Raw genomic sequence first — 24,837 nt, forward strand, 5'->3', positions numbered from 1 at the left:
TCTTCACAGGTCTCAGCATTAAGACAGAACTGAAAACACCGAACAAAGTATTTTCATTTATCCATATGGACCCCCATAGAGCTGAACTTTTGTAATTAGATGTCAGTTAGTTAACTCCCATCATAATCTCATAATCATAGCTTGAAATAAGAGGATGAAAGTGGAGAATGTTCAATTCTCACCAAATTCTTACAAAATCCTTAGTTCTGGGATACAAAACTAGGAATTATTGTAGTCCACCATTGGGATTCTTCTCATGCCATCAACCACTGGGTTGCCTGTCCATGACCTAATTATTACAGGTCACCCTGATGTTGCCATACTGCGCGCAAGCTTCCCATAAACATCAAAATGATGAGATTTCCTAAACACAACATCCTATTAAACATCCTATTTAACACACTATAATTACACCATTACTTTGATGTCTCTGAACACCATAATGTATCTAGTCAAGCAAAGACGTAAATAGATGTATCGGTATGTAAAAACTGTATGCCCTTGAGTCAAGCCATTCCACACGTTTGGACTTCATCAACACATTTTCTGCCCATGGTATTCTTTCTGGTGGCAATGTGACTTTGTCACAGTCATTCATCACAACATCACAAGGACAGGAAGGATATTTAAGTCAACAGTCTAGGGCAAGCAATAAATCACAAAATACATACCGAATAGTGGGCAGTTGAACGGTTAAATTTTCACGAATATTTCATTTTCCCATTTGAAGTAGAACAGCCACGATGGTGCTGACAAGGATAAGCCTGAGTGCTGATCCTAACTTAGAAGTATGACAGGAAGTATTTTGCTTTTATGTCAAGGGTCAGACTGAGTGACAGTGGGATCTTGTCACAGGCTGGGAATGTTCGGCTGTGTTTGGCGCAGGTCGAGGCAGTGCTGCACATAGGACACAGCCCGGTGTCACCGAGGACTCTTGGACACCTCCCCTGTCGCAACTGATGTGGTCAGTGATGTACCCCGGTATTTGTCAGCATCCATGCAAGGTTGTGTGACCCATTTTCTTCACATTTTACAATTCCTTGACATCATCAACCCTGTAGAGCTAGTGTCCTGATATTTGAGTGTCACCCTTACATCCTTCACTCATACAGACCCTGCAACTAAAACATCTCAGAACTTTGTAGCAAGACTTCATTACTTAGACAAGTCTAGGTTTTTTAATCTTCGATTTCTTTCTATTATATTTTTAAAGCAATTTAACAGAAAAAAGTTCTTAAAATATTTGCATTTCAGGGACTTAATGTCTGTGTACATTTACATCTAACCATTAGCTGAGTTTATATCAAGCAAGTTTGTTAACATGTGAGAAAATTATGTGTGCATGGCTTGCCTAGTGAGACAATTGTCATCCCCAAGTAAGTAGTCGATTGTTAGCAGTGTTAATACTTGTGACATACCAATGATTGATCTGCTACTCTATACTAAAGCAATGATTGATTGAAAGTATGAATCAATTTTGGATAATACTTTTTACTGAACATCTAACATATATTTCAATTGTTCACTATTCTTTGAAGCTATGCAGGACAGAACACGCAGCCATTCAGACGTTTCTGGATTCAGAATAAGAAATTGAAATGTTCAAGCCATTTTAAAAGCCAATACCTTGCACTGAAGTATTTTGAAAATACACAAACAAATTGTACATATTGTATTTGATGACTGATTCTAGGGCCTGACATTCAATATCCTGAAGTGGGCCTAGGATTTTTGTTAGACATTTCTTCAACTACTGCTTCCAAATATTTTCTCTGAAAGGAGACAAACAATTTTATTTGTGGGCATAACACGATGTGTTTCAGAGCATGCTGCATATTTTATGAACAAAAGTGATTTTTTTTGCAAAACGTAAAACTATTTTTCTCCAGAATTTTCAGTAACCAATTCTTTTTTTAAAAAAGATCCCTGGTTACCAACTGTGTCCCATCTATTTTGGTTGGATTCTGTACAAATATGTACAACTTAGGCTAGATTTTTGTCTTTCATGGTTTCCTTGCGAAAACTATTCTGAAAAATATAAAGAAGAAAAATGATATTTTAGATTAATATTTGTACTTTTTTCATTTCTTGCTCTTCATGACGTTACCTAATGTGTTGCCATGCAGGTAGTGTTTATGCTAGCAGTGTATCCAATTGTAACCTTTTGTTATGCAGTTTAAGGCTATTTTCGGCAGAAATATTTTTGTGGTGACCACATAAGTTTCCATTGAGACAAAACAAAATAATGCTTTGCATGTTTATTTTCAACCCAATGGTCCTATTTCTAGGATTAGCAGAATCCTAAAAACAATTGTTTCGAAAAGTCTCGCCTTAGGCCTTGATGTTTTTCTTGTACTACTTGAATACAACAGCCTCTGGTTAATCGTGAATGTAGTAGAATTGAGAACCGGATTCCCCATTTATAGACCTGATGAGGCTGTGTGCTTAATTCACATCGTTAATCAATGAAGGTTCTTGAATGTGGCACAGTTCTGTGTCTTTTTCATTCTTTATTTTGGTGACAGAAGTACATTACTAAATAGTCCTTGGGTCATGATGTTTTCACTTGTACTACTTGGGTACAACTGCTGCTGGGGATTTGTGTTAGAATTCAGAACACTATCCCAATTTTTAGAACTGATGGCTTTTCAGATGGATCATCATACTAGAATTAGATGTTCTGTACAAGTTTAACCAAGAGAGTTCAGTGATCAGAGTTGACAAATGTCACACACAACTATATTCCGATTTATATATTCCCTGCAGGCAATGTTGTGAAGAAAACACTCCAAACGATGAGTGAGTGAGTAGGATAGAACTTCACATACAGCAACCTTCTGGGAAATGAAAGCCAGGGACTGTACATGTTGAAGAATATGCCAGTCTAATCATTTATGTAAACATTTACCTAAACATCTAAAATACTGAAAGTTTATTTGTTTACCACACCTATTTTTCTACATTTATGAATACCTGGTAGAGAATCAAAGACAAACATTGCTGATTCCATTCACTATCTACCCCAACTAACTTAAAAATTCAAAACTGAGCAAGCAAACTTCTGGTTTATGATGACTTTCTATGTTATATATTATTCACAAGTAGTTTTATTATGACAATGATAGTATGCAACTTTCTTATAAGCTTATCTATTAAATTATAAAATATCAAGGCCTGAGAATAATCAGTCTTGATGATCTGCCATTGGTTATAGAAGGCAAAATAGGAGTGAAAATTATATGAAAATCTCTGAAATTCAGTGATGACACCAGGTGTTTGCAAGAAAGATAAGCACGTCCTGCCCTACCACCCATAGTCTTGCCACTCACAGTCCTCTCAGAATCCTTAAACTAACTCTAGAAATGATGTCAATTAAGTGACACTTTGACATGGTGGCAGAGTATGACAATTTGAATGAAAAGCTGAAATAATTTAATGCAAATGAAGCCTTTATTTATAAATAAACAATACGTGGGTTTGTTAGGGAGAATAAACCATTCTTGTACAATTGTGCCCAATCCCTTTGCCTTTTTGAACAATTAAATATGTTTAATAAATTATTGTCCAATAAACAATGACCATGAGTCGATTATTTCTTATATGAGATATCAACATTATGTACAGCCTCTTTTAGGATTTTGATAAAATATGTAGAAGCTTTACATATATTTACCCGTATTTAAGTAATGATGACTTCCTGAATACAATTCGACTTCGGCAATGTTGGACAAGTCCATTTATGAAAAGGGGGTGTGAGTTTGGTATTTCCCACATTTTCTCACAATTTTCACGTCGATTATCTGTACCTTTTCTCCCAATACCAATTGTCATATCTCTCCCACTTTTGGGTGCGATTGTTCGGCCACTGCGTTTATCAACCTTGCCCAGCTACATCTATGGGGAACAACTCTTTACATACTTCCCTCTCAAAAATAACGTTGTCCAATTAACAACGTTATCAAGTTGCGAGCGTATGTTAAAATCTCCAGAAATGACGTCTTGATAGTACAATGTTTCATCGTGAAATAAACCAGGCATTGTTGTTCTTTGTTCTTTGTGTAAGCGGGTAGCTATCTCATATATGCCCCTACATGCATGTTGCATCAATAAGTGCATTAATTAAATTGATTTCCTGGAAAATTATTCCATAAAAGAGCGAAGAACCCAAGACGTTTTTATTACGGACTTTCAGAAAATGGCTGTTGCTTGCTGTTGCTAAGACACACGTGAGAACCATGGACACTTACAATTCAAGCACAGAGAGTTAACATTGATTTTTCCAGACTCTCAGTAAAGTTGCATTACTCCCTTGTGACAACTGAATCTATGAAGCAACAATATTATCCATGTCGTCTCGATTCCATTTATCTATGTACATGTATAATTCCAACCCTCTTAAGGGCACGCATCAGATCAGGTTGACCTGTACTGACAAATAAATTCAGCAATGCTCAGTTTACATATGGAATAACAAAGCAGTCATTTGTTGCGGTGATGTAAATAATATGACTTTGGGCTTTGTAAGAAGTTTGTTTTGTTAACGGGTAGTTGGTTTGAGTGGGTCAGTTCAGTGATTTGTTAAAATCCTTCAACAACATTGTCATTCAAAATGCTACTTATTCGAGGACTACAATGGTGGCTATTTTCAGTCTCAGAAGCTAGGTAGACTACAAAGATAAGATGTTTAAATGTTTTTTAGACCTACAGCATTTCAAGTCATTATACAAACATACAAATGTCATAGAGCATTTAGATAGTTCTATGACAACAGCAATAGCAACTCCTTATACAATGATAGGGCATCTGGATACTTCTGAACTTACAGGCATTGTTAAGCCTTATACAATGATAGGGCATCTGGATACTTCTGTACCTACAGACATTGTTAAGCCTTATACAATGATAGGGCATCGGGATACTTCTGTACCTACAGGCATTGTTAAGCCTTATACAATGATAGGGCATCTGGATACTTCTGTACCTACAGACATTGTTAAGCCTTATACAATGATAGGGCATCGGGATACTTCTGTACCTACAGGCATTGTTAAGCCTTATACAATGATAGGGCATCTGGATACTTCTGTACCTACAGACATTGTTAAGCCTTATACAATGATAGGGCATCGGGATACTTCTGTACCTACAGGCATTGTTAAGCCTTATACAATGATAGGGCATCTGGATACTTCTGTACCTACAGGCATTGTTAAGCCTTATACAATGATAGGGCATCTGGATACTTCAGAACATACAGACATTGTTAAGCCTTATACAATGATAGGGCATCTGGATACTTCTGTACCTACAGGCATTGTTAAGCCTTATACAATGATAGGGCATCGGGATACTTCTTTACCTACAGGCATTGTTAAGCCTTATACAATAATAGGGCATCGGGATACTTCTGAACATACAGGCATTGTTAAGCCTTATACAATGATAGGGCATCTGGATATACTTCTGTACCTACAGGCATTGTTAAGCCTTATACAATAATAGGGCATCTGGATACTTCTGAACATACAGGCATTGTTAAGCCTTATACAATGATAGGGCATCTGGATACTTCAGAACATACAGACATTGCAAATTATTACACAAATATGAGAGTCCATTTAGACATTTTTCAGAAGCCCAATGTGTCAATAAGCATGTCAAAAGGATTATGTTGTTGCAATAAAATAAAACCTTTCCATGTGGCCTTAAGAAGCATGGAACACACACACCAAAATAGGAGAGTCATTACTCTCATCACATCCTATATCAACAAAATAACAGTCTAACTGTGATTCTCTGCTCCTGGCTACAGAAAGACCTCTGAACTTTCATGCTACCAGTCGTCTCTCCTGGACAGTACTTCCAGAAATATCCATGTATGTCTTGTCCCCGAGGATATTGCGATGGTTGTCCTTCAGCGCCATGTGATATTATTCCTACATACCACACAGCTTGTTGTGCTCAAGTATGTACAGAAAGCTTAGCCAGTGATTGTCCTTATCAATCTGTTTATCACCGAACAATCATTATTGGGTGTCCGATTATTGAGTAACTTAACCTTAGCATTGCATATATATTTTACACAAGGCATGATTTGTATGTTTGTATGCTCTCACTCTCAGTCTGGACTACACAATACAGTACCTGACATCATGAACACTGATCCGTGGACTATTGGGATATGACATGCAGAACTAAGTCACTGAGTCTGACCACCTGACCCATTTGGTTGCCTCCAACAACCAGCATAGGCTGCTGGGGACCAATTCCAACTCGGATGCCACAGGGGCTTTCAGTTATAATAGATGTTGTATTTAAGAAATACACAATGAGTGATGTTGTTTATCGACACTTGAACACTGCAGGGAGAATAAACCACTCCAGCTTGCCCCTCATGGTTTATTCTCCCTGCAGTGTTTTTTTTGTATGACAAACGACCCCGAGTTGATTATTTCTCATATGAGCTATTAACATATTATGTACAACCTCTTTAAGGATCTCACTAAAATGTACAAGCTTTAATGATATTTACCCATAATTAAATAATGATGACCAACCTTGGTAATGTCGAACAACTCAAATTTATGAACAGGTTTGTTAAGTTTGGTATTTCCCACATATTCACACAATCCTTACATCGAATATTTGCACCTTTTCTTCCATTACCAATTGTCATATCTCTCCCACTTTTGGAAGCAATCATTCGGCCATTGCGTTTATCTGCATAGCACAGCAACATCTATGGGGAACAACTTCCTAGACACGTCCCTCTAAAAAGTGACATCATCCAATATTTGACATCATCAGTTTGCAAGCACATATTTGAATCTTCAAAAGTGACGTCATGATAGAACAATGTTTAATCGCGAAATTCTTTGTTGTTCTATGTGATTTATGGCATCAGCTGTCATATATACGAGTATAACCAGTGTCCAGCATCAAGGGATTCCTTTGGTCTTTGAGGTGTGCTGCCACAGTTTTATAATCTAGTGACCTCAAATCTCCAGACATCCTAGGGTTATGACAATGGGACCTTGACTTTCATGCTTAATTTTGAAGACTGACAGCCCTGGTCGCTGGGTTTGGGGTGTATAGTTGTTTCCCGTTTACACTGTAGGTAATCAACAGAATAGTATTGACATATCAAAACTTTAATGATAATCACCTAAAAAGTACTTTTGATTTAAGTTCTATGTTGATACACTTGGAGACTTGAGAGGGAAGATACTGAAGTCTTTCTGTTTACATTAAAGATGCATGCACATGGCTGATTGTACTAGACTGGACTACTGTTGATCATTTAGTGCTAGCCCAATGAGATACCATGCCACAGGTTTAACATGAATGACCGACTCAGGCACAGCACAGTGACTCGAAGATGACCAGTCCTTGTTTTAGCCCCTTAATGCCTAGCTCCAGGCAGGGTAACAACAAATACCATCTTTTAACATCTTTTGGTATCGAACCACTGACATTCTACTCCCTGGGCAAACTGAGATCCAGAATAGACATATTTAGTTCAGTTGCCTTTGATCTCTGAACTGCACTCACATGTTTTCTGAACATCTTTTGGGGGGTTGGCAACCCTGGCAGTACAAACAGCAATCATATTTTGTCCTTTTTTTTCAAGTTTCACACAGAGTTGCATTCAGATTCAAAGATGTCTTTTTAATGTATTTGTGATCCAGTTTGTTCAATTACATATTAAGTATATTTCCACATCCTCCTGATGCTAGAGAACTCCTAGATGACAGTGATGGGACATGCCAGATATCTTTGTGCTCCAAATTGTTAGCAGTTCATTAATTGATATCAATAACTGATTAAACCATTCATTTGCATGTTCAAATCTGTCTACTTATTTGTCAAAATGAGCTGCAATTTTTCCCATGAGGCCTGAAGAGTAAAGCCAGGACCTGCAAACTTCTGAAGTTTGTGGGTCCTGCTGGCAGCCTGGCAAGTTTTTTTTATTTCAAACACTTGGGTATTAAACTGAGACCTTACCTGGCAGAATTCCTCCGTGTACCTTTGGGTTGCGGTAGATAGGGACGAGGTTGAGGGGTTCTTCTCCAGGAGTTGACTGAGGTTCCACTGTGGGGTCAAACAAACGCAGCATCTCAACTGCCAGCTGAGAAAAAAAAAATGTTTTGTCAAAATAAACATCCTTCCCTTTAGGGTTTACTTCATAGAGATGTTCTGACATGAAATTAAGGTAGTGCTGTGCTCACCTACTTGCCAGCAGTCCTGATAGGTCATAATGGTGAGTAGGCAGTAACAGTGATCAGATTTGTTGTATTTGCTAGCATTTTGATGGGTCAATGGCAATGTAAACAGATTTTTAACACGTGCAAAAATGAGCGTGGCGGACAGAACCTTGGTATAATTATATACCCCCGAAATTTTGTCGGGGGTATAAAAAGCAGTGTTGGTTGCAAATGGCAACTTTATATAGTTTAGGTTAACTTTAATGCGACCTGTGAAGATCCGGATGGAGAATAGGTCTCCATAAAAGGCGACTATGCTTGTCACAAGAGGCAACTAGTGAGTGAGTATGGTTATACGCCGCTTTTAGCAATAATACAGCAATATCACGGCAGGGGACACCAGAAATGGGCTCCACACACTGAGGCAACTAACATGATCAGGTGGCCAGACTTGGTTGATGGATATCATCATATCCCAATTGCATAGATCGAAACTCATGATGTTAATCACTTGATTGTGTGGTCAAGACTTGATTATTTACAGACCGCCATCATATAGATGAAAATAATGCTGAGTGCAGCGTTAAACAACAAACAAACAATAACATTTATGCTTCCATCACTAAATTTGTCCATTCCACATTGAAAAAGTCATGTGATAGCATTTGAACCAGTTGCTGGAAACATCAACTTGTGTCATACAGGATAATGTATAAAAAGTAAAATGACGTATGCCCAAAGGATTGCTGATTGCACAGCATTGACCTAACACTGTGTGCATGACAATCAAGCTTTAAATACGACCGAAAACCCTACATTCAGCCCCAATCACCGCAACAATTGGTTGGATGGTTGGTTTGTTGTTTAACGCTGCACTCAGCAATATTAAAGCTATATGATGGCAGTCTGTAAATAATCGAGACTGGACCAGACAATCCAGTGATTAATATCTAGAGCAAAAGCAAATCACTGTGAGTTAGTGAGTGAAAGTTGTTTCATACCCCTTGTCAGCAGTATACCAGAACCATCCCAAGAAAGGGCAAAATGACGCATCGAATTGGTCTTCCAACTGATGCATCAGCTATCCAACTTTCTCATCTATGTTTTGCTGTCATAGAAAGATGTGGCTCTCAATGATGTCATGAAAGTCTGTGCCAAAAACATTTGCTTCTACTAGCCCCAACTTGTAACATGACATTACTGCAAGGAGATTTCAGGGTTAATATATGGAGTTTAATTTGCTTAGCTTACTAAGACTGAAATAAATTTAACTAGACCTAGGCTTAGAACTAGTGGCTAAGGTCCCAGACTGTCATGGTAACAGTAAATTGATTATGTGCACTGCATAACTCTTTGTATTTAGGAGCAAATTCAAAGGGTCAGGGATGGAAATTAGCACTAGCCCTCTAGCCCAGACCAAGGTTTGTGAATGTTACAGGTTTCCCAAGGGCAAGTAGAATTTCAAACATTTTGGGGGTATTGCGAAAAGCAATCACTGTTCGGGCTAAAAGACCTTGTGGTTAATTTCCATCAATGAGGTGCAGGGTCTCAATGGTTTTTCCGATTAAATAAATTCTAATTTTGATCACTCATTTCTTTTTAATCTGTCAGGAAGTTCATTTTTTGTGATCATGACTTTAGGCTACATTTCATCAATCTGGAAGAAACATACATTTACTTTCAAATTGGGATATCGCCAATAATAACTACTCTGAAAACTCAATATATACCCCTCAGATGGAAACAGCCAATTAACAGCTGCATCACCATGGAAGCTGATACAGAAAAGTATTTCTCTTTTAGTCATTGTTGGTAGGCATTTAGAAAATAATTCTATGTACAAATATAGGTTAAAAAATGCAAGTTGCGGGTACTACAATATTCAAAGGATGTGTGGCAATACATTTTGAGCAGAAAACAGGTAGTAATCTACAATAGAATGTATTTCAAGTTTTGTGGAAAACAGAGAGCTAGAAATTTGACACTTCTATGTATACGACTGTGGTGTCATATCTTTTGCATCACAATAAGCGATGTGATGTCATATTAGTGGCCTGCAGTGAAGAGCAAAACCTTGCTAAGTTTTCCTCACGGGTTCCCAGGTTGAACATGTTACCTTACGAAGTTGCTGTGCTATATGCTTTCGATGCCTGTCATATGTTCCAGTTAAGTATTTTGGTATAAAAAAAACTGCTAAAGCCTATTTTGTTTAAAGGCTGTTGCCAGTGATTCCGTAATTCAGATCGACAACCCATTCAAAACAGTATGGATTCAACCCATGCCACTTCACTCAATATACTTGCCAACACGATAGAGTTCAAGTTCTATTTAGTCATGGTAGAATGGAGATAAACATACTGTGTTTTCATTGTGGAGATAGCCTACCTGTAGACCTGTTAACAACGTTAAAATTAATGTTTGAAACCTGCACGTTCGGTTCCAAATCCAATTTAGCACAGTTCAATCTACAACCTAGCTCTACAATGAAAACACAATATGGTTTATCTCCTAATTATAAGTTCTCTGAAAACTCAATATATACTATCACCATAATTGACAGAATCAACATACCATTAATAACAGCACCAAGGAGTCTGACACCTTGACTTACCCCATCAAATACTCCCATGAACAAATAATCTTTATAAACTACCACCCAAGAAATCAACACAGGAAACTGGAGATAATTAAGCTCACATAACCACATTACTTATGTGTGGACAGTGTGTAAAGCACAGGTGTGTTGATCAAGCTTTCACTGCAATGTACGTGAAATTGACATGTCACACATACTGTAAGTATCACCTTCCTGACCGCAGTCACTGGCAATTACAAATATTTACTTATGTATAAAGAGATGATAGATGTACTGGAATACTGGTACTGAGACATGGGTTGCCTTAGAGGGAAAGAAGAATTTCAGTAAAAGGTGAGTGAGTGAGTTGGGTTTAACGCCACTTTTAACAGTATTACAGTTATATCACGGTGTGTCAGCTTAACGTGGGAGGAAAGCCTGAAGTGATGCAGGTCTCAGACGTTTACCACTTCGGTGAAACCCACGAGCACGAGTATGGTGCTGACAAAACCTAGAAACATAATCGGGTTGAACCGGGATTCGAATCCACAAATCATACGTTTCTGTCATGCCAAAGGGACGCAACTCTGCACAGCAAATCGTGGCGCCTTAGACGACTGGGCCACCCATGCCCCCCAATAAAAGGTTAGCTGTTAGAAATGCTTATCCCGGAATCCCTAGGCAATTGTATATTTCTGCCACAGAACCAACTTCTACACAGTTATTCTACATATTTATTCATATGCTACAAAACTTATAGCAAGGTCAACATTATCTTTCCACACTGACAAAACAATCTCTCACATTTCTGCAATCAAAACTGAAACTGATATCACAAAATGTTCACAAAATTAACACGACAACTGATTTTGTGTTAGGATATTAATTTTATCATGAAACTGATTAGGTGCTTATCGACGATCTGTCAATCCACTGCAAAACATCCCTGGGTGGGAACATAACCTTGAATAGAAACATAATTACTGGTAGAGAATAGGGTGCTATAAAGTTCATGATTTATTGTTAGCAACACTACACAGTGTTTACATCCTCGTAATGTGAAATAGGAGTGGTGTCAGTAGCCTTAGTCTCTCTGTGAAAAAACAACAGGCATTGTGTAAATGTCACTGATGGCAAACGGACTATCAATTTGTGCCATTTCCTTTTAGCAATTCTCTAATCTTTGAGTAATCATTGATGATCGGCTGATAGTGATGATGTGTGTGTCATACATCTGCTAAACATGTCACAAGAGTCATAACATTGATAGTTGTCATATAAACAAGGTGTCATGTGAGAGTGATTTGGACACTGCTTTGATATTTTTCATGGTTTTCTGCACTTTGGTCTCAAAGAGCCGAAGCAAGTGTATATTTCTCAGAGTGAAATAACCCGTTGTCTTAATCAAATGACAATGGTGCTACCCCAGGCCATAATCGGCTTGAATCTGATAGTGGAACCCATGATGTGAGGATCCTGGCAAGACAAGGCACATAACTCTGTACAGTGAGCTTCAGGGTGTTACACCACTGTGCTGCCTGAGTGAGTGAGTGAGTGAGTGAGTGAGTGAGTGAGGGAGGGAGGGAGGGAGGGAGTGAGGGAGGGAGTGAGTGAGTGAGGGGATGGGTGGACGGGTGGGTGTGGGAGGGAGTATTCATTTTCCTGGCTTTTATATGACTTAGGAATCATATTTGTCATGGTTTTTATCTGATACATACATCACATTTTAGTTGACAAAACATATCTTTTGAAGTCAGTATCAGTTCTTACAAAAACATCCAAGGGACTGTACCAGAAATTGTTTATGTTTAAATTACACCATGTTTCCATCAACAGAATTGTAAACTAATAGACTCAAGCAGGACTCTCTGCTCTTGCATCCGAATCTCTAAAACTATGCATTGAGACTCCCAGTTTTCATAGGCTGGGTGATACACTTCCTTTCTCAAACAGAAAAATCTGAACTAGTTTTCACATTGTTGGTATACTTCTGACACATTTTAATCTCTGAGAGGAATAAAATAAATATGCCAATATCATTTATTCATAAAAATCAACATTAGACACTTTAGTAGGGTCCTTTCATCTACAGATACAAATATCTATAAATAATCAGGAAGCATTTGTATCAGACTATACTTTGCTGTGATAGATGTCATGAGGAAAGTGCCAAGTCATGTTGTGACCTATCAAGTTTCAAGGTCACAATAAAATAACAGAAGACTAACGTAGACATCATCACATCTATACAATATGTAAGGACTTCGCTTTATTGATATCAAGATATTTGCTCAGGGTGCACGCAATGTGATCTTCTTGTGGGGTGTCCTGAAATACTGACACAGAGAATTACCACCTGGAGTAAAATATCTGATTTGTCTGTATGTCTGTTGTTTGTTTGTTTGTTTGTCCATCCGTCCCTCCGTACGTCCGTCTGTCTGTTGTTTGACACCTCACTCAGCAATATTCCAGCTATATGATGGGGCTCTGTAAATAGTCAAGTCTGGACCAGACAATCCAGTGATTGACATCATGATCATCGATCTAGGCAATTGTGATATGATGGTGATCCACCAATTCACCAACCTGACCAACTGATTTACAAGCATGTGTTGCTGAAGACCAGTACATACCTGGATCTTCAGAGGGGAAATTGATTAAATGACATTGCACTGATGTAGACAGAGAGAGACATATGTTGAAAGTAGATTCATTTTTATTTGTTATCAGGTGAGAGCATTGAGTAAACATTTTAAGTCATGTCAGCAATCTTTCAGCCATATTGTGGCTAGACAAAGTAATGCATCTATATTGTCATCAAAAGACATTAAAATAACGAGTAACCACCAATCTGTTTTTAACCTTGTTTAAAAGAATATTAAGAACAGACAATAAACGAACACAATATAAATTTCAAACAATAGATCGCAAGTAGACCACCTTACTAGCGTTAGAAATTGGCACTAGTCCTGTAGTCCTTACCAAACTGCCCAATAGTAAAGGTATCATAAGGACTAGTAGAATGTTGCCTAATTTAAGGGTTTTGCTATATGTTATCATTATAAGGACTAGTGGACAAAAACTGTTAGTTTCTAAGCCTGCTTACTATGGACCAGGGGGACGTTTGGTTCCTCTGCTACCTGCATGGTGCCCCAGCAGGATTTACTCCTTCCTTCTACCTGCTGTTAATTGTTCAAAAACTAAGCCGCCAATTAAAATAAACAAATATTCTAAGATTACAACAGTGGTAGATATTTAAAAAAATTGAATGCCACAGTGTTCTGACGCCCTTTCAGGACACATAAAGAATCTCACCCGAGTGTCTTTTGATATCAAATATATCAACACGAGCTGATAAAAGTGGAAAAAACTCTGATTCTTGCCGAGGAGTTTTTCTACTGTTATCAACGAGTGTTTTTATATTTGATATCAAAAGACACTCGGGTGAGATTTTATTTATCATCCAACATCATTCTTACAAATTTTTCAGTTTGTAGACAGTACTAAGCACTGTTGAAATGTAAAAAGTACTGCTAACAGCTTCAGTAGCAGAGCCATTAATGATGTCATTTGATTGTGACATCATGGTAACCAATGACATCACAATGGTCTGCAAAGCATTGTGATGCAAATTCATTGCAGCAATATCTACAATGTCGATACCACTTGACCTCACCAAAGCAATATCTCCTGTGAGAGCCAGTTTTGGATGAAAAACAGTTTTACACGACTTCAACCCCTTTGAGGGCACAGCCATTGTTATACGGCCTCTTATTGGCTGGTTTTAAAAAATGTTGCCCTAACATTCAATGTTGGTGGTCAGAATTAGTTTAGTTTTCAAATTAAATTACCAAGTTAATAAGTTTTATTTTTACTGGGTATTTAGTATTGTAATTGTGGACGAAAGGTTTGTAACTAACTGCAGTCTTTGTACTAGGGCTGGGACGGGTAACACGGGTATATATTGTTTAATAACAATAATAATAAGTTGCTAATGTTTTTGCATTTCTTTCGGACAATACGCACAATCCCTCTGAATTTATTGGTTTGAGTGAAGACAAAGCTTTGACAGTCAACTTCAGTGTATGCACGATCATTTTATACTATATCTAAATATTTTCTGCCAAGGCTCTGGTAAAACAAATCCCATCTGAACATTTTGTACCCAACTTGATACCAACAGCTGACACCCGGGTAGGGTCGGGTAATAGGGGGTCGGGTACCCGGGTGGTAAATTCTATCATCCCAGCCCTACTTTGTACACAGCAACTAATGGTGGCAGTGAAGTCAAGTGGAGCATCAAGCAGTGTATTGATCAGGTTTGTAACTGCCAACTCTAAAGTAGTCCCATCAACAATTGAGGTTTCATCCTCCAAGCACATGTAGATTACATTGCTTCCATAACCTGGGGATGATACATAATGTGAAACAAAGTCAGCCCCAAATATTCAGCTCTAATTTCTATTTTTTATGTTGGTAAATGTGATCAAACAACTACTAAAAACTAAAACACCTTAACATGCTTTTTTCAGAGCATTATCATCCATGAAAACATTTGAGATAATAAGTGTTAGTCTCAGTCGATTAATAGCATGGAAATAGCACATTTTGAATGCGTATGTTTGTAGACATATTTTAAATATGAGAGGGACCTTGAAGGACTCTTTGTTGATCAGTTAACAGTAATGGTATGGCTTATTGTGGGGCCAGGCGTGGCACGGATGGTTGGAGAACTGCAGGGGGTGAGGGCATTAAGGTGATGATACAGACAGATAAGAGAGACCATTTTACAACTGCAAAGCCTTATTGCCCAAAGTTTATAGGCCAGACAAGTTGATTTTCCTGTTCGAGATGAGAGGAAACAGCATTTTGCAAAATAAAAAAATATATTAAATGTTAAAATCATTCGGTTGAATGAAAACGTGTTTTTTAACACTATTTTGGGGTAATTTTAAAATCAACCCAGGCCACATGTGCATTAATTACACTTTAAACTCCTGCTTCTTAGCATGAAAGTAAGAAAACAATTAAGTGTGTCTGGTCTTATATTTTTTTAAATGCAGGCTCATCCTCGATTATCAAGTGTATTATAGCTTTCGAAAAAAATCTCATTAAAATCAGATCTTAGTTCTCGCTACCACTAAATAAAGATCTGTGGACATCAAATCGGGAGTCACGTCAGAAGGACCTTTTGCAAACTTTGACCGACCACTGAAACAACTAACAAAAAGTCAACATCAGCCAATTATAAAGCAGCTTTCTTGAGACTTCACGGCACTCGTTTCAACCTTGCGACTTCCATTTCAGCCTACGCTTGAAAAATATGGTGACACGCTTCTCGATTAAAATTTTGAAAAATGAACAAACGAACATTCCGGAATGTCTAACATACGGTAGAGATTGTATGGCAGTGCTTCCCACATACTGTGCAACGCCTCCTCCATTCAAATGTTTATCCAACGGAAGCGAGAGATAGATGATATTTTGACGGAATCTGTCGTACGGGCCGTAACTGACGTTTGGAATACCCCTTGTTAACGTTTCGAGGTTGCATGATTAGAAAACACATTCCGACTGTCACTTTCATAATCTTTTTAATGAGATTGCTTTCGAAACGAGACTATCACAGTGAATGCATGGAACAAAGGTATTCATCATAACAGCATGGAACCATCGTACACTGGTTAATTAAGGATGCCAGGGTATTTACAAAGATCATGGTTAGATGAAGTGCAAGCAATTGTATGTCATCACTATTTAGAGTGAAGAGTTAGTAATCATACATTACATCCATTTCAAAAGAAACGCCTCATTTAATTGTACGGGGCAAATACACATCTTGGATTTTATCACTTCTTTATTCCCTGTTGGCAAATTTTAAAAAACACAATTTGTTTGCAGTAGGCTAGTCCTGCACCATGACCGTGGAATATATTTATTTTATGAAAAAATAATAATCTAGAAATGCATACAAAAGCAAGTCTAGCCAGCTCAAGCTAGCTCTATTCCTGAAATCAGCATAGGGAATTTTTATATATTCAAGTCAAGAAGGATATTGTGTAATATAAGATTTCAGAGACTAAGTGTTAGTCTAGCAGTAGGCTTATTAGATTAGATGGTATTGTCTCACCAAATCAGTCACCATGTCACCCATGGGTAATGTAATAATTTGTACAAACACTTTAACAATGAAGAGTCACAAATCCAGTTAAGATGGCTGACAACACAACACTAACGAGGTAAGGGAGGGAACCATATGGACCTGTGAGGGGACAGTTGCTGAAGGCAATTAACACTAAGTAGATAAATCAACACAGCTATAGACACTCTCCCAGCTACCTCCTAAAAGTCACATATTCATTGGTCCTCCAGCCATAACCCAGTCAGTCAGAGCAGAGGTTGGTTGTGAAGGTGTACCACAGTGACCATGAACATTATTAGGGATTACATGTACAAATGAGGTGGCAACTGATACTGTAAGTAGTTGTTTAATAATAATAATAATAATAATAATAATAATAATAATAATAATAATAATGACAATGACAATGATAATGACAATGATAATAATAATAATACAAAAGACTGTTTATATGGTGCTAAACTATACTATGCTTTATTGAAATTAAATGTTAATCTAACAAAGACACAAATTGTGATCTTTTGCAACAAATCAAAACTATGTTTTACTATTGGTACCGATCCTATCGAAATCATAGATTTACATAACTATCTTGGCATAAAACTACACAAGAATTGATGTTTTATACAAGCAGTCAAATCTCCGTGTTCATCCTACGCAAGAAGTCTTATAAGAACTTTACCATGAGATTTCCTTTTATCTGCATTTGATGCAGTTGTCATCCCTATTTATATGTTTTCGATATTTGGGAATATGAGAATTTAAATATAAAAAGGGTCCATCTAAAAGAAATGAAATTAGCTAATGGATTGAAAAACGCAACCCCCAACTTTATGTTGCTAGGTGAATTGGGAACCGCCTGGTATTAACATTTATAAATGTGTTTTTTCCTTTTGTCATAAGCTTGCTTCTTGATGTTAATCCTAAACCATCCCAAATACTTTACAAACACACGTTTACTATCAATGAAGAAGTTTAGAAAATCCCATGGTTAGAACTTATATAGAATGTATAAGATAACTGCCGTCTACCATATGCTCCAAGCTATGGCTGGCCCCAATGTTTAAAAAATATATATATTGATTTCAATTCTACAAAATTGGAAATCCACAATTGAAACAAGCTCTAAAGGATTACAAATACCAAAAGAATCAAGCTTCATCTGAAAAATATCTATTACTCTCAAAATCAATATTTCAGTAACTTCTACCAATAGATAACCCATTGAAACCGTTGAACATTCCCAGGGAAGACTGCAAATGCCAACTCTGTAATTCAGTTGCTGTGGGAGATGAGTTTAAACTTTTATTCAGGTGTTTGGCTTCTTTCCAACTGTGATATGATCTCTTTAATAAAAAATATCTTCAATTTCCAAATTAGTTTCAATTTAAGAAACCTTTGACCACTAACAGTGTAAGAGATCTAAAGTCTCTTTAAATTCCATAATCATCGGTATAATACAAGAAGTAGCTAAAATTAATTAGTATCTACTTATTCTATTTTCATTATATCTGTAAATGCTGCCATTTTGTATGTATTGAAAATTGTATATAATTATATCTCATGTAAAACCATGGGAGGTTTTTCGAGAAACAACTGAGAATGAGTTGGTAGGTGAGCGACATGATCTTGAAGTCCACTCATGCTCTGATAGGTAAACTCAATGAGACTTTTTAATACAAGAGATATATTGGCAAACTTGGTGCGTTAGTTACAATACATGCAGCAGTATTTTGTATCTGCTGAAGGCGACTGATAAGCTCTTGTAAGATGTTTGGAAGCAAACTGGTGCAGTGGTCTATCCGGGACAGTGTTAAGCTTTGCATGAGTGCTGCGGTGAAATCCTAAGTCAGTAGAGGACGTGCGCTTCCAATAGTCCTGATATGGTAATATCAGCATATGCAGAGCTCATATACTTGCTTCCCCATTGACAGGTCAGGTACACACCCAGATCTTTACCAGGAAGTGGAGACTGGAATGGCCGTCTGACCAATTGACAGTGGATTGACGCTAATGTTAGGCATGAGACATTGGACCCCCTAACAATCAATGAAATTTTGGGGTTCTTAGGGTATACTGTAATATTATTTGAAATTAGAGACCCCTGAGCAACAAAGTTTAAAGTTTTAACATACTGATTACAACAAGGACTTCCATGCTTAATTTCAAACAGGAAATAATGTTTTTCATAATTCCTCATTTATGATGTTTATTCACATGGGAAAGATGGGAAATTATATACAGTGTCAAGTCAAAGTAAAAAGGATTTTATTTACATTAGGCCCATATACAGTGGTTAAAAAAAAGCGACAAAAACATTTCCTAATCATAAGACATTTCTACTAAAAGCACAGTTCATATTAAGATTCTGACTTTTTTATTAGCACATGTTTCTGAATCACTATCAAACAGTGATATATCAGGTGTTCGCAAAAAGGTGAACATATCCTTCTTCACCAGTGGCACCCATCACAAACACATGCAAATGCAAGTAAATTGTTCCCCTGACAAAAGCATTGGAACATATGGTACAAGTCAAGATAGGGAATTGCATTGGATATTCAAGTCATCCCTCGTATCATACAGTCTTGTGAATAGTTTGTTTTGTCATTTTGAATCTGTATGCATAGATCTAAATATGAAACCGATGAGGCAGTCACACTGGTTGCCTATATTTCTAGTACAGGTGGGTAAACCAGAGGAAGGGAATTAGTTATTTGACCATTATTGAACAATATCAGATCATCGATATGCCTGGGGCCGTATTTATCAAACAACTTAAGACGCTTCGTGAATACCAACTTAAGTTTTTGACTTGGCTGAGTCAATTTTCAGAAACTTAAGTTTTTTCTTAAGTCAAAACTAAGTTGTTTGATAAATACGGCCCCTGCAGCTTAGTTAAACTTCTTGACCAAATTACCTTGTATGCCAATCCGAACAGAAATTCCGATTCATATGCACAAAGAAACAGATCAACCAGAAGGGGAGCACACTTGGTGCCTACGTGGATGCCTACGTGGATGCCTACTTCTAGCCTAAATGTCCTGTCCCCACATTTCACATAGATGTGAATTTACCTCAGTATTCAGGAGGGGCAGATTATCCATAATTGCAAATTTCAAACAGACTATTCTGTATTACCCATGGTCTATTACCTATATTACCTATTTTAAAATGTAAATATAAAATGTATACAATGTTAGTGCTCCAAAAACCTTTGCTGAAGTCAACCTACTGTTCTCAACAATGCAGCAGTGGGCCTTTATTGTGTTCCCAGTAACTTATCAGCTTTAATAAGCTTCACTAAATGTACAAGCCAGAAATTGGTAATACTTAAGCCTAAGTCGCTTAATGAATATGACTTAAGTCAAATCTTAAACTTTAGTCAGAAAAGGTGCCAAACTTAAATTTTTTTCAGACTTAAGTTCTTTTATGAATACCACCCCAGAATCTTACAACACCTGAAGTTTCACCCTTAAGGATCATTTTGTATTACTTGGTTTAAGGGACACGTCCAAGGCTTGGCTAATAATTGACAGTCCTACCAATTAGATTAAAGTCACATTCAAACACAATTTTGTTTATTTGCTATATTAAATTTTATATGTAAATCAATCTACTGTAAGATTATTACTTTAATAAAATATCTCAGTTTCAGGCATGGCACTAATTACAATGTTTTGACCCGCAAATAACTGCCACAGGGCAGGTAGCATGACAAAAACACAAACCTTTCCTTTTAATGAAACCATTCATCTATAATATCCATTGCCAATATTACTCATTAAAACATAAATGATAAGTAATGAACAAAATCACTGACTTAACATGTACACAAACCTAAGTACAACAAATAATCTACCACATAAAGTTTATCCTCATACTCCCAATATTAACACACTGATTAGAACTAGATGTTCCTTGTACCACTTTGCAAACTAAACAATGCCTGTCTATGTATTTCAGAAGGACTTCAGTCATGCTTCAAGCTGGACAACTGTTCCTGATACTGCCAGAGACAAGACTCCAAACAGAGAGAAACACTGACCACACCAAACTGATATTTCACACTCGTGGCCAATATTCCTTGGTACCTCTTGTTCAGTGAGACCAAGTGCCGCACACACAACCCCTGAGGAGAAGAACAAACACAAGCAGCATCAACACTTCCTCTGACAAGGACCAATTAGCCAAGTCACTTGAAATTGACAAGCCATTATCTGACCAAGGAAATCAACTCACTACTGGTACATTACATATAGGAATGTTTGCTAGCTTTAAATCCAATCAAACATATTTCTAATAGGCTCGTTAAAGATTGAAATCAATCAAAGTGAACTCATTTGTTGACAGTGAGCAATTGCTTGTTTTGATGTTGTCAATCGCTTGGCTGACTGACTGAGGGGCATACACAGTGAAGATTTCCTGTTGTTTGATTGGATGGTAGGGGATTATGACAATGAGGAGGGTGGTCTGTGGACATATAACACTGCCATGTTGATGCTTAGCGCAGATCACCTGGGAGTGTGTAGTGTACACATGTGGTAACAAATCATGGATTAGCACGTCAATTTCAGCTGTGGCGAAATTGACATTTGTCTTTCCACTTTTATGTACAAATACATGTATTAAGCACACATGGTTACATATAGGCACAGATTCCTAAATTGGAAAAGGGATAGCTGTTTCTAATACTGCAATATATGTTTGTCACCACTGAAGTAGCTTTACCCTGAAAGTTTAACAAGAAGTGAAAAGTATCCTCTTTGAAGGAAATGGCTATTACAAGAAACTAATGAGTGATTAACAACGCAATGGATGCTCAAGCAATCTTGTACATAACATTTGAGACTATCATAGGCCTCGTATCTGTAGTAGGCAATGGCCTCGTGCTTGTCGCTATCTACAAGACACCCAAGCTACAGACGACTACCAACTGTTTCATCGCTAGTTTGGCGCTGGCCGACCTTCTTGTTGGCATTGTAGTCGCGCCTTGTGCTGCCCTCAGTTTTCTCAATCTCCAAATGGACTTCTACGCATGTGTCTTCATAAACTCTGTCATAATTCTTTTCACCCAAGTGTCAATTTTTGGACTTGTAGCCGTCGCAATTGAACGCTTTGTCGCCATCAAACACCCGTTCCTGTACCAACGTGTGATGACCGTTCCCCGTGCCATCATGGCCCTCGCTGTGACATGGATTTTCGCCATCCTCGTTGGGCTGGTTCCGATGTTCGGATGGAATTTGGGACAAACTGGCTATCAGACATGCGGTTTCACTTTCGTCATTGACATGAAATACATGGTGTATTTTAATTTTTTTGGATTTGTGATAACGCCCTTGATAATTGTCATGTTAATCTACATCTACATCTTCATCATCGTCAAGCGGCAGATGAGGCAGATTGCCTCTCTCGAAGTGGCAGCAGAGGGAAAGAAGAAGAACAAGAAGTTCCTGAAGGAAATCAAAGCAGCCAAGTCTCTTGCCATGGTCATCGGACTGTTCGCTGTGTGCTGGTTGCCGGTGCACATCTCTAACACCTTATCATTGATATGTGGGATGACCTGTTCGCCCCCTTACAATTTCCTGCTAGCAGCGATCGTGTTAAGTCATGCTAACTCTGTGTTAAACCCCTTCCTGTATGCCCATGGCAACTCACAGTACAAGAACGCCTTCAGGAAAATTTTCTTCTGTGGAGCCAGAACTGGTCAGTTAAATACTGATGAAAATTCAGGGATTAATTCGAACATGACCCGCGATCATGTTGAAACAAGAAATGGCGCCGTTTCGTCAACAATGGTAAAGTACTGAAAATGTGATCAAACATCAAATACTGTGATTACTAAACATCAACTTAAGTCACTACAGTTGTATTTGTAGGAACTATAAGGATATTGGTGAAAGCCAGGTAAGATAAACAGAATATTTAGACCTTCCAACCTTACAAGGTACATCTCTCCCTATGAGGATTCTGGGATAGAATTGGTCCCCACCAACCAATGAGACCAAATGGATCGGGCGATCAGGCTTGGTTGATAGCTTGTCATCGTATCCTGATGGTGTGGATCTTTGCTCACAATATCAACCACTGGAATGTGGAATTATTTTCAGGCAGACGTCATATAGCTGGAATATTGCTGAGAGCGGCGTTAAAAAACAAAAAAACGAAACGAAACTACACTAAATTGTTTGATAGGCATTACTTAGAAGTTGACGGATGACAAGATAGACACAATTTTTTATGGATAACAACTTCTTTAATACTGTAAAAGGCGACGTTTCGGTATAGATCCTTATACCGTTGTCAAGCAAGGACAACGGTATAAGGATCTATACCGAAACGTCGCCTTTTACAGTATTAAAGAAGTTGTTATCCATAAAAAATTGTGTCTATCACGAAACTACACGTTTTCCTTTTCAATTATTCATGATGTCATCTACCCATGTTCCTCCTGTCTTGTTCATTTTCAATGAATGTGCATAATATGTGACCCGGAATATCTCCACCATATTACAAACGCATAATTTCAGATAAAGCTGACCAACATGTGTATATGATAGAATGTTGCTCACAAACAGGGCAGGTCCTATGTTTGTTTGTTTGTTTGTTTGTTTGTATAGACAAGAATTTATAAATGTGTTGACACATTGTCTTTTAGTACAGTTATTTCGTTCTGAAGTAAATATGTAAAATATGTACATACTTAAAGGTATTTGTTCATTTATGACATTCATAACTGTATTGAGCTATTGTGAGGGTGATTTAATTAGAGGCTTACAACGCAATCAGACAAGGAAATTAATCTGAAGGCATACCAGTCAATTAGTGTGCACAATATGTAGTCAGTAACAGCTTGAAGCTTGAATGTTATAGGAAGTCATATCAACTGGGGCTTGTCTAAATTGTCTGCTACAGCAATTAATTTTCTCCAGTCTTCTAATCAAATTACCACTCTTTTGAATGTACCGAAAAAATGATCAATCTGGGATATAATTCTTGAAGTATTATTTCGCCAACAAACTTAAGCTATGATATTTTTCTGTACAGAATGAGTTCTTATTTATGATTAATATTTATGTTATTAACACACAATGACATTTAGAAAGTGGTCAAATGTAACAAATGTTATATTTGGGATAACACTTTCTGGGTAAAGAACAGATTCTCGTACTTTTGGACGGGATTCAACCCAAAAAGTATGACAATCTGTACGTTACTAAGAGAGTGTTATCCCAAATATAACATTTGTTACATTCATGTTATTCATGAAGAAAAACATACAAAGTTTAAATTTTCTTTCTGGAAAAGAAAAGTTTGACCATTGAAAGGGGTGTAATGACTTTTAACAGGAGCAGGGGACTCTCAAACAGCATCAAGGTTCATTTAGAGGATGAGTGATTACAGTGGCAAACATTCAATTTTATTTACAGCCAACTCTTGGCTCTAGGCAGTTACCCAGAGGTGAAAACATAGAAATAGCTGCAGCCTTTCTATATTAACTTCAACAGGAAGTTGTTCAGTATAGGTCAAGAGTTGTTAAACCTGACAAGCTTATAGTCCTTCGCTACTAGTTCTAGTACTTCATGGCCAGCTGTTCTACTTTTAGTCTATATTTTTATCTTTCTCCCTCCTTCTACTAGACAAACATCTAGTCTCTGAAAAGAAACTATTTTACAGAAAAAAACAGTTTTATTATCTTGATAAAATATAATCAAAAGGAGCCAAGAGAAGTGTTTTCATTTTCATTGAAACTGCAGTAAACCAGACTTGCCAGCTATTATAGAAGTGCATGGGTTGTATTTGTTTCAGGGTCTGTAGGACGGGCTGTTTTGGATATACAGTTGTATTTGTTTCAGGGTCTGTAGGACGGGCTATTTTGGATATACAGTTGTATTTGTTTCAGGGTCTGTAGGACA

The 24,837-nt window shown here is 37.5% G+C and overlaps 2 protein-coding genes across 2 annotated transcripts in view; one reads left to right on the forward strand and one right to left on the reverse strand.

The window, feature by feature from the left end:
- LOC139442117 (cilia- and flagella-associated protein 61-like) overlaps window positions 1–24,837 on the reverse strand; it is a 95,048-nt gene that overhangs the window by 24,092 nt on the left and 46,119 nt on the right. The window contains exon 25 of the mRNA XM_071222918.1: window positions 8,005–8,128. Within this exon, the coding sequence (XP_071079019.1) occupies window positions 8,005–8,128 (124 nt within the window). The remainder of the gene's footprint in view (window positions 1–8,004; window positions 8,129–24,837) is intronic.
- Window positions 923–23,084, forward strand: LOC139442118 (adenosine receptor A3-like). The gene is made up of 2 exons (XM_071222919.1): window positions 923–1,004; window positions 20,888–23,084. Exon 2 carries the CDS (start codon window positions 21,736–21,738, stop codon window positions 22,729–22,731), a length of 996 nt encoding a protein of 331 aa, XP_071079020.1. The 5' UTR covers window positions 923–1,004; window positions 20,888–21,735; the 3' UTR covers window positions 22,732–23,084.

This window comes from Haliotis cracherodii, unplaced genomic scaffold (assembly GCF_022045235.1).
Source record: "Haliotis cracherodii isolate W230 unplaced genomic scaffold, xgHalCrac1.p SCAF_5, whole genome shotgun sequence".
NCBI classification, from domain to species: Eukaryota; Metazoa; Mollusca; class Gastropoda; order Lepetellida; family Haliotidae; genus Haliotis; species Haliotis cracherodii.